Genomic DNA, 15889 nt, shown 5'->3' on the forward strand with positions numbered 1-15889 from the left:
TACAAGACATGTGTCTTCATCTGATCATTTTTATTATTAATATCACTCAATTCACAAAGGGATATATTTCTCCCTTCATATTCCTTATTAAGTGAAGAATCCTGTTGTAGAAGAAACTGAATCCTGGACAGCAGAGAAAATATACACACACACACACACACACACACAAAAAAAAAAATTGAATGCCAGCATTTTAAAGAGGTGTACTATATTTATAACGTAAGCCATCTTTCTTCTCCCAATATTCATCTCTGTTGAGATCCTGTGGAATGACCCTCACTTTCTGCTAATTCCCTTTTTAGTTATTTTAAGTAGTCAGAAAACACAACAACTATATGAAAAACCAATACCCAGTTCTGAGTCCTTCTGTTGCTACCTGCTTTGTTTGATGGATTATTCAGTGGAAAACTCATTCTCTGGAAAAAAATGTTATTTCTCACCATTTTCTGTTGTCCTTAAGGATTAAGCTCTTTTGAGAAGCTGTGCAGTTATTTCGTCTTTTGCCACTCGGTAGTGATATTTTTTGTGCACAATGATAATCCTCAGGGAATTTGAACAGAGAACCATAAATCCATTTGCTTTTTACATTAGTTTAACACATTGTAGTGTATTGCTTTTTGATTTGAAAATTTAGCAGATCCCCAAACTTGACAACTCTAGTAATTAAAATCATTAAGAACCTTAGTAAGTAGAAAATGAAAGACTCCAATTTGGGGCAAGAAAAGACCCAAGTGAGATTATTTACCTTTAGTCCATATGCATATGATATTTTCCACAAATAGGATAATTTTGTCACAGAGGCTGTGGGTGAGATTTAACACTGTGCATATTTTTCTTCTCCTTGGAATCACAGCAAAACAGAACATCAGATGCCCAATTTCTAAGAGACCTAGATCTAGATCAGCATTTCACAAATGGTGAAACTGAAGCATCCAATTTTAAGTGACTCCCAAGGCCCAATGAGTAGAAGCCACGAATTCTTTCTTTTTACCCTGTGCTTTAGAGCAATGTTTACCTCTTAATTTGTTGTGGACTACTTTCTATGGGTATTCTATGTAATTGTAGATTTTTTCCTAGTATTGGATAATATTAAAATTAAATTTGGTCTTTGTAAATTATTTCCAATAATTTTATATTTTTATATTTTCTTTGCCACCTAAAAATTATACATGATAAAACTCTATCATTAATAATAAGTATCATATGATCATAACCAGGATATGATAATGTTTTGAAAGACAATTATGATAAAATACTACTGGGTTGGCTAGTTGTAGACATGAAAAATAAACATAACCTTATTAATGAAAAAATAGTAAATGAATTATGATTGTTAGTGATGTGCTTGCACTTAGTAATATTAAATTATTAAATGAAGTCAAGTGATAGATTTGATAGTAGGGAAGTGGGTCAATTACTACACCTGTTCTGTGAATCCTAGCTTGATTAAAATAGTTACATAGTTGCAATTTACCTTTCATTAAGATGGAGGAGTGGGTTCTCTTTCTCTTATAGCTTTGGGGATTCCGGGACATGCCAACCTAGAAATAAATGCATTAGCAACCTGTACTGCCAAACCTACTTATTAGGGTTCCTACTCTGATAAAAACACATGTGAATAGAATCACTTGTCCTGATTTTCCAGTTCCAATGTCAGGTATCGGCTGTATCCTAGACATTACTACAAGCACCCTCACCTGTATTTCCACATCTGTTATAAAACAGCACTCTTTTGAGTTAAAAGTATTTTACCCAAAGTCACATAGCTAGTAAGTGTGAGAATCCAGTATAAATTAAAGTCTTCTATCTAGTATCTAGTAAACTCAGTGCTTTTTCTTGCAGAAAGGTGAGACCACAGTAGATTTTTTTTTTTTTTTTTTTTTTTTAGGTTCAAGCCATTTAGACCCTGCGAGAGATTGAAAGAGAATTTAGTGAGGATGTTGCTGCAAAATGACAAGTTATATTCCATTTGACCACACCAATGTCATCCCTTTATGACTTGGGATTTTTTTAAAAGAATTTTTGCTTCTTTCCATATTATCAGATAAAACTGGGGGCATAAAACAAGATTCCAAGAATAGATGAAGTTCTTTTGACAGGCACATAACCAGTTGGGGCAGTCAACCCAACAATATTGCATTAAACTCTAATAACTCTACCACTGAGGCCCAGAGTGATGATATCAAATTCAATAAACCTTACTTCATATTTTAGTAAAACATTATGGAAACAAAAGCATAAATCAGGCAGTAGTTGGAAAATCATTGCTTTAATGGGAAAATTAATAGTTAATCATAAAGTTGAAGTTAAAATATAAAACTTTGCTAGTGTCTCAAGATATTGCTACTACTACAATTACTGCTCTCGTCATTATTAGATCACCATATTGTTACTTGATGAATTCAGAGGCTAAATGCCCATTTGATGCAAGTTACTGGGATATCAATCAACCAGGTGGGTAATGATCAGGGTGCTTGAACTAAAGCAAACACCCCAACTGAAACCCCAAGGGTTATAAGGAGGCACAGGGCAAAGCTGAAACAGAGTCAGTTATTAGCACCAAGGTCCTGTGTATTTAAACCCAAAGTACAAGTGAGTGGATGGAAATTGAATTCATATGGCCAAGATTTGTATGTTACTCAGAAATTGGATTTGGGATGAAATTATTAAGAATGTTGCACATTTAAATAAATGGTTTTGGAATCAAGAGAAGTCAGCACCTCGTTTACAGTATCCATAGAAGTCATCTAAAACTATATAACACAGGTATGCAAAGAACATATTAATTGGCTCACCCAACGAAATATATTGTGCTATTTATGATACTTCATCCATCTATTAACAACTTCACTGGGGTGTTTTTCCAATTGGGATGCAGCAGCATGTGTTACTTTTCAACAGCTGTGCTCCAGGAAAAAAAAAAAGACCTATCCTGACTTTAGTTCCATATTTTTTTTCTTACTTCTTTGACCTAATAAAAAATAATAACCCTAGTCTGCATCCCCGTCTGCACTGGTTTGGTCTTTAGCCCAGCCAAGAATGCTTTTCTTGATAGTTCTCCATAGCCCCAGAGTCATAGTCAACCTGTTTGTCTCTTACTTTATTTCCTGTCCATTTGTTTTTGTGGGCAGTAGTTTCTGAACACACATAGACATGAGGGAAAGCAGGGTGAAGAGGCTACAGCAGCACTCCAGAATCTTTGGGTGGAGTGCACTTAGATTTCTACAGGGTCCAGATCATGAACTTGCCAGAAGAACCAGAGGATACTAACCTTTAAAATTGAATCCCATCACCTTTCTAGCTAATGGAAATTACTTCAAGAATATAGAAGAAGTTTTGCTGTCAAATCTGGCCTTTAGTGTTATGAGTATGGTTGTTTTTGTCTTATCGCAATTTCAAGTGATAAATTAGAAACACCTGCATTTAAGATAACCAGCTAGATGTCACTTTAAATTACTTCTGTTTTAAATACTGGTAAACACTGTAGTTTTTTAAAGATCAAATTGCAAATTTAAAGTTACTGGTTCATTCATTAATAGAAAATATCTCTAAGAAATTGCAGCTGGGCTTCTAAACACAAAAACCTTCGGCATTGAATTGGGCGTGGTGGCATATGCCTATAATCCAAGCGGCATGGGAGGCTGAGGCAAGAGGATCAGGAGTTCAAAGCCAGCCTCAGCAAAAATGAGGTGCTAAGCAACTGAGTGAGATCCTGTCTCTAAATAAAATACAAAATAGGGGTGGGGATGTGACTCAGTGGTTGAGTGCCCCTGAGTTAAATCCCCCATTACCCCCACACACCAAAAAAAACCTTGGCATTAATTTAAGTAATGATCTGGATGATTCAGTTTCTTGAAATCACTCCCTTTCCTGGAAGTGTATTTATACTATATTTATAACTTTAAGTCATATTTCATTGTAGTATATAAAATTTTGAATTCAGAATACAAATGAATTGAGCTTAAAACCTAGCACCTTTATTGTGGTTTTAATAAATAAATAATAAATAAGTAAGTTCTGTGCAATTTATTACTTTATCTTCACTTTATCTATGATGATTGCATATGAAGAATCATAGTAAAAGTAAAATATGTACAAAAGTAATAAGTTGTGGTAAATTTGAAAGAAGTTGAATAACACATCAGCTACATATTAATTTTTATGTATAAAATGAAGGTTTGGAAAGAAAGTTAATAATTCTTTTATTCTCCAGATTATTTGAAACCCAGTCTTTAGAATCAATTTAGCTTAAGACTAAACAACAAATAATTTAAAGTATATTTTTAAATTTGTTTTTTTATTAAATTACACCTAAATGTTACATTTCAATGATGGAAATTATTTAAATGACTATGTTGATGAATCATTGCTGTTCAGAAAGCAATTTGAGAATTTGGCCCATGAATGACATTTTCAGTATACAGTGAAAATGAATTGGCCAAATTAAGTTCAAAAATATGTTGTCTTGCTTTCTCTGCTTTTTACCAAATGATAGGATGTTTCTTACTTTCTTGTACTGTGTGATATGAAATCACCAACCATATGTAATACTGCTATCAGCAAAGTAAACAACTATTTGAACACTAAATTAAAAAACTAATTTTTCAAATATTTCCAGATATAGATGAGTGCAGTGAATCAGTTGTGTGTGGTGCTCACGCTGTGTGTGAAAATGTGAACGGTGGGTACAACTGCTTCTGTGAGGAAGGTTATCAGACATCCACAGGAAAGGCGCAGTTCATGCCTAATGATGGCTCTTACTGCCAAGGTAATTTATGTTATTAAATTTTTTTGTGTAGTCAAAGAACTATGTAAAACATTTACAACACAATTGTGAAGTATCAAAGAGTTATATTTCCAAGAAATGTGCCAGCATTCATTTGTGTTTATAAAAGGCAGCAGAATACAACAGACACTAGTATGGCAATATATAAATCAATGGAAGTATAACTGATGTGATTCTGCAATCTGTATACGGGGTAAAAATGGGAGTTCATAACCCACTTGAATCAAAGTGTGAAATATGATTTATCAAGAACTATGTAATGTTTTGAACAACCAACAATAAAAAAAAAGAAAAAAAATGAATTAAGAAAGGGGTATTGTTTTATTTAACAGAAGAGGTAGGCAACATGTTTTATGCATTTAATATTCATTCCTTAATCCTTTAAACTACTTTCTTCCATTCTACAAACCATTATGTATTCTAAAATTGAAATGGAAACTCTAGTGTTAAAGAAGATGATTTTATGAATTTTTATGAATGAGTGAGCAAGATCATTGTCATCAATATGATTAACTTAGGAAAATATTTTTTAAACTTACCATGTAATCTATTTTTCCTGCAGAAAATGTGAATGAAAACTGCCACTTAGATAATGCCTGCATTGCCAAAAATATTAATAAAACGTTAAAAAAAGTAAGTAGACAAGCTGAGTTTAAATTTATTCTCTTTTGCCATTTTGGTTGCAATTAAAATCCTTCCAATGTCTTATCTCAAGAAGAGTAAGTATCAGTTGAATTCATTCTCAACTTGTGGTAATTGTTTACATATAAGGTATAAGTATTGTGTAGCCATTACAAATAGAATTAGTTTTAAAATCTCCAAAGTGTTGAGGAAGACTTCTACAGGTTTAATTTATGCAATTTGTTCATTATTCAGTATACTGGAAAATTACCTTCTTCCTATAAAGAAAGTTATTAAATAAAATAGTAAAACATTTCTTTGACTCCTGATCCAATCCTATATTCTAAGAAGACATAGTTGAATACAATTAGATTTTGAACTTCAAAGTGAATACTTCAAAGAGCAAATAAAGTCAGACATTTATAAAATTATTGTCATATGATTGAAAATATGAATCTTAACAAGAGCAATCAACTATCAGCTAAAGCAAATTTCTCTTTGATCACATAGTAAGGAATCTTCTTTGGCTGATTAAAATCTAATTTAAGTTATTAAGTTATAATTTATCACTTAGGATATCAATATTTATAAGGAGTAAGGAACTTAAATATTAACATATTTTTGGTTAAGATATAATTCCATATTGGAATATAGAAAGTTACTTTAAAAGTGATTTTTTTAATTGTTTATTCAAATATATTCTGTGTCTTTTCTGAAGAAAACTCTATGCTTTTTAAGTTATCTACTAATCCCTTGAAAATAATTCAGATTTAATTGATGCATGTTTTGGTTTAAGTTTAGTCTGGTAATTAAATATATATGTATAGGACAAGAAAACCAACATTAGAATAAACTTAACATATGAGTTTTATTCTTGAAAAGCTATAAAAGTCTAAATTGGATCCCTGTCTGGACTCATTTTTGCTTAGATGGGACTGATAAAAGAACCTATGGCTTTGTTACAAGAAGTCTATAGAAATTCTGTGACTGAGCTTTCACCGACGGATGTAATTACATATATAGAAATATTAGCTGAATCATCCCCCTTACTAGGTTACATGAATAACACCATCTCAGCCAAGGACACCCTTTCTAATGCAACTCTAACTGTGAGTATGTTGAGCTTTAACTTTTAATATAATTCATCTTTACATTTTTCCCTACATTTGGGATTAGTGAAGGATTCCAATATTTTTAAGACTTACTTTCTTTTATAGGAATTTGTAAAAACCATGAATAATTTTGTTCAAAAGGATACATTAATAATCTGGGATAAATTGTCCACGAATCACAGGAGAGCTTATCTTACAAAACTGATGCATACTGCTGAACAAGTTACGTTAAGGATTTCTCAGAATTTCCAAAAGAGCACTCAATTTGATACAAATTCAACTGATGTAGGTAAGACTTGAAGGTCAATTTCAAAGCAATAGTGTTTTCAGCCAAGCCAGTCTCCAAAGGAGGGATGGGTATTTAAAACAATGTTGATTAAATTGGTAGGTTTATCAATGTAGAAGTGAATATCGATGTATAGTGCAGGAGCTATATGAACAAAGTGCTGCACAGCAGAAAAAAATGACTATAGAGATGCTGCTTCCTTCCTGACACATCCATCTTTTCCCATCCCTGAATTGTTTAGCATTTAAATATACAGAGCACACTACCTTCCTGTTATTTGCAGTCAGTTATGTTATAACTTCTTAGAATCTACTTTGACCAAAGATAGTGACATCAGATCTTCTTAGTATATTCAAATATCTGTTTAGGAACCCTTTGCTTTTTGATAATATGAAGTAGTAAATATGGTAAGTTAAAAAGTTTCCTGCTTGATGCAATTTCTAAATTACTAAACTCATTCATGATCTTGGGTTAAATTAAGGATACCTATAAAGTTGTCCTAAGGAAGCAAGATATATTTTTTGAAATAATCGTTGCATTTTGTTATTACATTTTCTGGGTTATGACCTGTTATGTAATGGTACATTACAAAAATAATTATCAAGATTTCACCACTTATCAAAATTAGCGTTGTAAGCATTTTGATTGATATATGAGGGCCCTAAATTTCTAGATATTGCTTCCAAAAGGGTAAAAATCACCAGCTAAGGGAATTATCTCACACGAATTCAATTCATTCACTCTTCAGATAGTAAGGTATGTTATAGATAACATACTCTAAGTAGATGTTGCTTATCTTGGGTTTAGTAATTATGTATGAAGGCCCTTGAATGCATATGTATTTTATCATTTATTTAACTCAGTATGAATTAAACCATGAGTGCTATAATGAAATGAAAAATTAAAACATCATATTTTCAAGATATAAATTATACTGTTTGCTTAGCACTTTGAGACATGCCTGTAATAGCCTGTAATACCGGAGACTGGGGAGGCCAAGGCAGGAGAAAAGCAAGTTTCAGACCAGCCTCAGCAACTCAGCTAGGCCTTAAGCAACTTACTCCTGTTTCAAATAAAAAATAAAAAGGGCTGGGATTTAGCTTAGTGATAAAGCACCCCTTGGTTCAATACCCAATACCAAAACAATAACAACAAAAAATTATACTGCTTGTATATGTTCAGAATATGTTTATTCAATAGGAAGTTGAAATAAAATTATGATGGATTAAACTGTCTCTCAATAAACAAATACATTGATTATGAATAGTGAGTAAACTAATTTTGGAGAATTTATTATTTTCATGGTTTTGTTTCAGCTTTCAAAGTTTTCTGTTTTGATTCATATCACATGAAACATATTCATCCCCATATGAATGTGGACGGAGATTATATAAAGATCTTTCCAAAGAGAAAAGCTGCATACAATTCAGATGGTAGGACTTTAACAATCTTATATACAATGTATCAATGAATTTGCAATAAAAAGTTGTCATGCATTTGATTATATGACATGCATATATAATTGTGTTTTCCTATATAAAAAATATTTAATGTTTATTTACAGAATATCTACAATTTGTACTTAAGAGTTTCATTTTTAGTACCTGAGGAAAATTTTAGCTGACTTGGGTCTTTTTTCTTCTTCATGAAAACAAATTTGAGATTGTGTGAAACAAAATATAGATCATGTTTATAAAATACTAAGTTATTTAGACCTCTCTTTTCACTTGTCATTTCTTAGCCTTTGTACAGTAAACCCTTAACTAACCTAAAGACAGCATTATTTAAAAACTTGAATCAGAGAATGCTAGCACCAACAGCTAACTTAATGACTATATAATTTATATCTCATTTTATAGATAATGAAACTAAGGTGCAAATTTAATGGATTCATCTCCATGCTTATCAGAATCTAGTACAGAACCAGTACTAGATAGAAAGATGTTAAAAAATAAGTCAGCCCAACAATATTTTCCCTTTCAACTAACCAGAACCAGACAAGTAGCTACTATTTAAATTTAACCATTTATCTGCTCTCTCAGAGCAGTATGCTTAGAAAAATCTCTGCTGATAGAAGAATTTTTATTGTAGTTGTTCTCATGTGGGTAAAAATATATTATCTAGGAAAACATGAATCAGAATATATCTTCAAATAATATGTGGATGGTCATAAATACAAATGAAAAAATATACAAGACACCCAGAGTCTCATGTGTAGACACTATTTCATAAAAAAAGATGAGATTTCTTTCTTATTAAGAACATGGTATACATCCATTCTCAGAAGAAAGCCTTTTTGTTTTGTTTTGTTTCCACTGCACTAACCAGGGATTTTTTTCCCTCATTCATCAATATTATCCTCTCCATTCTTCCTGTCATTTTCTATACAATTGTAAGAAACGTATAGTCATAAAACAAAGGAAAAGCCAGATGTGGTGGTGCATGCCTGTATTACCAGTGGGTGGGGAAGCTAAGGCACAAGTTCAAAGCCAGACTCAACTACTTAGCAAGTAGATAAACAACTCAGACCCTTTCTCTAAATAAAATACAAAAAAAAAAAAAAAAAAGGGCTGGGGATGTGGCTCAGTGGTTAAGTGCTTCTGAGTTCAATCCCCAATACCACCTCCCCCCAAAAAATAATCGAAGGAAAATAACTAAACCACACTGACTTTGAACCCTTGACACTAAGTTATTATACCACATTCTAATTAGCTAAGTCTATATATATAATACTTAATAGCTATTCCAAATGACACAAACTGTTGAAATTTCAAAGACATTGTTAGAGGTTGGGGAAAAAAAAAAAACATTGAAAATAACCATTATAGTGACAGATGATGAAATTGTCATGGAATTAGTATCTCAAAAGGATACTGTCTGATTGCATGGTAGCTTTGTTATATTTAATGATCACACATATAAACTGACATTGAAAGGCATAGTAATATCAGCTCTCAATAAAACAGAATGAGAAAATGTATTTTCCTCAAGGTTGGATCTTAAATATAAGGGCAAATCTAACAAACTGATCATACCCTCTCAGTGATGTTTGTGTGTGATTTCACTTATTGACAGCATTCATAACTAAAACACATGTTTTATTTAAAACATGCACATTGCCATTTTAGGAATATGTAGTAAGTCCATGGGGAACAGCTGATTTTTAATATTTTTTATAGGCTGAATTTTAGAAGAAAGAAGGAAAGGGGCTGAGGATGAAAAGAACAAGATTTAATACTCTGACCATGGTTTTGTAATAAAAAGATAATACACTTTTATTGAGAGATTCCACCTGCTTGCTTTTAAATTACTTATGAAATTCGAATAATATTTAGACAACAAAATAGAGAAGCATACAAAGTCCTGTTGAGAAGATGCTTTTAGTTATTCTCAAGAGAAGTAGCAATAAAGAAGTGTGAGAACAATGATTCTCTAAGGAGTTCATTGCATAGTCTAGTTTGAAACAATTGATCTTGGTTTTTAACATATAGAAAAACATAATTTCTGTCATACTAATAGTTTTCCAGTAGTTTATACTGCAACTCATAATTGGACCATTGTAATAAAAAATTTCTAAATATCATCTTAAGGAAATAGAGGCCAAAAAACAAAATAGGTAAATCTAAGGAAAAACAGTTACTGAATGACAACCCTTTAACAAATTTATGTAATTGTTAATTTAAAGTACAATCCCTCCAGAATTTAGCGGTTTTTTCCCATTGAGAAAATGCTCAAGTATTGGTTCTAGTCATTGAATTAAAGGCTATATCTACTTCTTAGAAAAAGTATGGTAATATTAATAGATATTAGAAAGATCATAGCACAAAAAAAGACTAACATAAAACTTTATTAAGAAGAAAAATGGGGGAAAATGGGTAATGATTTAATAGCAAATGACCTATTCTTTTCATACTACTCCAGGTTTTTAATTTCTTCCATTAGTGATTGACCCCTAGTTTTTGAAGAAGATACAGATTTGGTAAGAGAGCTCAAACCTAGATCAGGGATAGAATGTGTGAAAAATCATGAGAACTGGAAAAGGTTCAAAAGTTTGAGAATGAACAAATATTGAAACAGTAGTCTTAAAGGTAATCGAAGGGATTTTTTGAGCATCTTTATGGTACCCCTTGCCCAAGGTAAAAAAATAGATGTTAAATAATATTTGTCTTTAGATAAGATAGCAGTAAGTAATAGAATTTTTTATTTCACCTGCTCTCTCAATTCTTCATTTGATTTCAGACATCTCTTATTACGACCCCAAAGTAATCACTATTATCAACTAGATGTTGTATTGACTGAAAAGGTTTTTAGGCCCTTGTCTCTCCACAGCAAAGCCTGGGATAATTGTCTAAATCTCTTGGAGTCCTAATTGCACTAGTCCAACTGTGTTACACTAACACCCATTTGTTTCTTTGATATAAGTGTACAAAGTTGTCAGGTCAGGAAAATGTTCTCATGCTATATGTAGTTCAAGCAATCTGTTAACATCTCCAATGGTTGCCTTTTAAAATTACCATAAGAAATATGCATAGGGATACACTTTGGCAACTTTTGCCTTACAAAATCATATTGAAGAATACTAATAGATATTAATAGTAGTAATATTATTATTTATTAATTCTTAATATTAAGAATCATATTGTTAGTATGATGAGGAGGTTTCCAGTTTTATTCATAGGACTTTGTTTTGATGATGGTATCATTATTTGTTTTTATATATCTGCAGTATTGGGTTACATTCAAATACACTGCATTGTAGAATGTCAGGGGACCCCATAAATGGCTACATCCCAGGTCAATCCACTTCCTCCTCTGGCACACATTAAATAAGAGCATGTTCAGTGAGAATAACATTAAACTCAGTGACAAGTCACGACTCATGCAAACTTAAACTTTCTTAATCCATTTTGTCCTACTGGCCCAGATGTGGAACATCCACAAAAACTTAAATATAATATAAATTTCCATAATAATATAACTATGTTATAGTGTAATTGCATTGTAATAATATTAATATCACATATAAGCTCTAGATTATGATTTCCAACCTCTTTTAATTTACTTGTGTCAATTTTGTTGATATATTTGTGGAACTGAAAATTTGAGACTTAATGGGCGATTTCCATAAATCTGTGATAATTTTCCTTCAGTATCTCTCCAGTTCATATATTTGCACATGGAAATAATAACTCAAAATTTTACCTTTCAAGGGAATATGCTGCATACTGTGGTTGATTAAGATTTAGATGTAACTTAATTTGGGACTATTTTTCTCTAACTATTGTGTGTGCAAAGGGAAACCTACAGTTCATGATCATTTTGAGATTCATGGAGATCAGACAATAATAGCAGTCTTTCCATGGGTTTTATAATGTATACATGGGCTTAGTGTGGCCCGAACTTCGGTATCTGTGTATTTGTATGACTTCCTTAGAGTAAAATCTTTGTTCATTCAATTTTTATGTTTAAAAGCTTCAATAGAATTTTTGTTTTATAAGAATCTTACTAAGCATATGAATTTGATTAATAGGCAATGTTGCAGTCGCATTTTTATATTATAAAAGTATTGGCCCCTTGCTTTCATCATCTGACAACTTCTTATTGGAACCTCAATCTTCTGATAATTCTGAAGAGGAGGAAAGAGTCGTCTCTTCAGTCATTTCTGTCTCAGTTAACTCAAATCCACCCACATTGTATGAACTGGAAAAAATAACATTTACATTAAGTCACATAAAGGTAAGTTGTGTTTTTAGATGGTGATACATTCAGAGAAATGCTTTTTTTGTTGTGGTGGTGTCACTTTTATACATGTGAGTTTTATAGCTTAAAAATATGGATGTAAAATTAAGAGAGTAAAATGTTTTTAACTAACTTTTCTATAAAACATTTTTATACTCATAGTGTTCTTTGAAGTTTCTGATCAGTACCAAAGAATTTACATATTTGGTTCTCTAAAATTATTATATTTCAGTTTTATTCTTTTAAGTACACTATTCATTTTGGAAGTTTTCATGCCTTCAAGAAATGAATTATGAGAAAGTATCACAGTTGAAGATATAAATGCACTTGTTCAATAAGTGAGGTCCTTAGTTTATAATTGTAATTTAAAACAATGTTTGTAGGAATTTGGGTGTGGAGTAAAACAAAATCATATAGACTTTTATAAAATTTCATAAATAGCCAAAACCACTTTACTCTTTTATTTTTATTCAAAATCATTTTTAAATTTAAATATAATTAAAGCTATATAGTAAAAAGCACCATTTGAACTAGCCAAGCTATTTTAGTTCCCAGTGAATAGGGAAACTCAAAAATCATGAATTGTTTGCTACCTTTGTACAATTGATGATTTTCCTGGGCTTTCAGCAGAATTTTGGTTTTTGTACATGGTCAAAGAAACTTTCAAAACTCCATTTGAAGAACCTTGAAGCTGGCCATTATATTCGTGTGTTCATGTTAGTGGGGAGAAACTTTCTAAACCAAAAGCATACATATGCATACACATAATGCAGATGTGTCATTGTTCAATGAAGACTTCTAAAGGAAAGCAACTAAATGTATAGAAAACTCCAGTAAATAATAGGTAAATAATGATAAGCATTACAGAGAGAAAAAGAAGTGTGAGTTTTTTAAGAATGGAAACTTGGACATAGTTTTCATTTTTTATTTAAATTTATATTTAATACTTAAAAATTATATATATTTATGGGGTATCATGATATTTCAATACATGTATATATTACATAATGTTTTAAATCAGGTTAAACATATCTGTCTCTTAAAACTTCATTTCTTTATGATGAAAACATTCAAAATCTTTTCTTTTTGCTTTTTGAAATATACAGTATACATCTTTCCATGGTCACTCAACTATGAAAAGTATTACAACAGAAATTCTTTCTCTTCAAGCATAACTTAGCACCTAATAATAAACCTTTCCCCATTCCTCTCTTCCTCCAATTCTCCTTTCTTTTGGCAGCCACCATTTTATTGTCAACTTCTATGACATCATCTTTTATTCCATGATTAAGTGAGATCATATGATGCTTGTCTTTCTGTTCCTGGCTTACTTCATGTAACATAATTATTTCCAGTTCCATACTTGTAGTCACAAATGGTGGGATTTCATTCTTTTTTGTGGCTTTATAGTGTTCCACTGTGTGCATGTACCACTTTTTTTTTTATCCATTCATCAGTTGATGGACCCTTAGGTTGTTCTCATTTCTTTGCTACTGTGAATAATGCTTCAGTAAACATGAGAGTGCAGATATCTCTTTAACGTGCTTTTGTCATTTCCTTTGGATATACAATCACTAGTGAGATTATTGGATTATATAGTAGTTCCATTTTTAATTTTTCTGAGGAATCTCCATATTTTTTTCCCATCATGGCTGTACTAACTTACATTCCTACCAACAGTGTTCAAGGGTTCCCTTTTCTCATCCTTTCTAGCACTTATTAACTTTTGTCTTTTAGTAATAGCCATCCTAACAGATGTGAAGTGATATCTCACAATGATAATTAGTGAAGTTGGAATTTTTTTCAAACAAGTTGCCATTTGTATATCTTCTTTGAGGAATGTCTATTTATGCCTATTTCCCATTTTTAATCAGGCTGTTTTTATTGTTCCTATTTTTTTTTCGTTTCTAGTTTTGTATGTATACTTGATATTAGACCCTTGCCTGATGTGTAGTTAGCAAACATATTTTCCTATTCTGTACCTTGTTATTTCATTCTATTATGTACTTTGCTGTAGAGAAGACTTTAAGTTTGATGTAATCTTATTTGTCTATTTTTAGTTTTGATTCTCGTGCTTTTGTGATCAGAGATACTAAATGTTTTTGTAGCTTAAAGTTGCAAAGACAACCCACTTCACTTTTTTTTCTTTTGAAAAGAACCAAAACATAAAGCATGCATGTGAAAAGAAAAAATAACCCTCTTCACAATAATTCATGGAAAGACTTAATTGTCCTTGATCCGCCCACCTGTACAAATGTTTTGTAACTCAAAATAATGACCCTTACTTTCTACTTACTCCCTGCATCCTCTTTCTCTGAGAATGACAATTTGACCCCTTTTTATTTTCCCTGAGAAAACAGAAGATATCTCATACATAATAGCATTAGTGACTTGAATCTCCCATAATTTATCTGTGACTTGACTAACTGTTATGCACCTTTTATTACCTCAGAGGAATATTAATAATATTAATAATATTATTAATAAAATATTAGTGAATAGTACAAAACAGTGTTATCATGCCATTTCTAAATGATTTACTTTGAAGAAAAGCTTTCAATTCTCATAAGATCCATATGCATGATATACTGTTATCACATTTTATACACAAGGTAGCTGGGTCTTCAGGAAATTAAACAATTTGCATGTGGTCAGTTGGCAATCAGTTGGAGAGGATAGCACTTCTCTGCAGACTTCCTTCAGAACCTTGCTCTCAATAGCCCTCGTTCTTCTGTCCAGTCTGGTGCTCTTCAAATCCTTGACTATCTAATTCCCAAGAGAATTGGCTTCAGCCATTACCTCATCTTTCCTGGATCTCTCTACATTTACTCCAGTGTCTTAGTTAATGAATATATTCAAGTCTCTGACTTCTTAAAGTTTCTTTGCCTTTTTATCTCACCAAACCTCAGTAACTCTTCATTTTATACTTCTAAAAATAGGTCTTACCTCCTAACTGTCATCTTTGAAAGATTCAGATTTAGTTCTTTTACCTGTTTTCCCCTATGATAGACAAACTTCCTGAGCCACCCATCATCCCATGCTTACCTCCAATTTCCAATAAAATCAGTTTTCAATGTCTGTAGTGTTGCAACTTGGAATGTGTTATTTGCAGCTGAAACATGAGGCTGAATCTTTTCCTATAAAGTAATTGATACATGTTTGCTTATATTTCTGTATATCCATTACTAATTTGTTCCCAAACTCTATAATGGTACCCGATGCCTTTGAAAACACAGAAGTAAATGTGATTCTCTGTCAGAAGTTTTTCTTCTGTAAAGTTGCTGTCCCTATGATCTATGCTATGGTTGCTGTGCCACCATGAGCCTCACTGTCCTCTCACCATTA

General features: G+C 31.8%; 1 protein-coding gene across 1 annotated transcript in view; it reads left to right on the forward strand.

Moving 5' to 3' along the window:
* Adgrl4 (adhesion G protein-coupled receptor L4) overlaps positions 1-15889 on the forward strand; it is a 103869-nt gene that overhangs the window by 55796 nt on the left and 32184 nt on the right. Inside the window, exons 4-9 of the mRNA XM_076863669.1 lie at positions 4619-4768; positions 5349-5419; positions 6337-6516; positions 6625-6808; positions 8122-8238; positions 12336-12541. Of these exons, the coding sequence (XP_076719784.1) occupies positions 4619-4768; positions 5349-5419; positions 6337-6516; positions 6625-6808; positions 8122-8238; positions 12336-12541 (908 nt within the window). The remainder of the gene's footprint in view (positions 1-4618; positions 4769-5348; positions 5420-6336; positions 6517-6624; positions 6809-8121; positions 8239-12335; positions 12542-15889) is intronic.

This window comes from Callospermophilus lateralis, chromosome 7 (assembly GCF_048772815.1).
Source record: "Callospermophilus lateralis isolate mCalLat2 chromosome 7, mCalLat2.hap1, whole genome shotgun sequence".
In the NCBI taxonomy this organism is placed as follows: Eukaryota; Metazoa; Chordata; class Mammalia; order Rodentia; family Sciuridae; genus Callospermophilus; species Callospermophilus lateralis.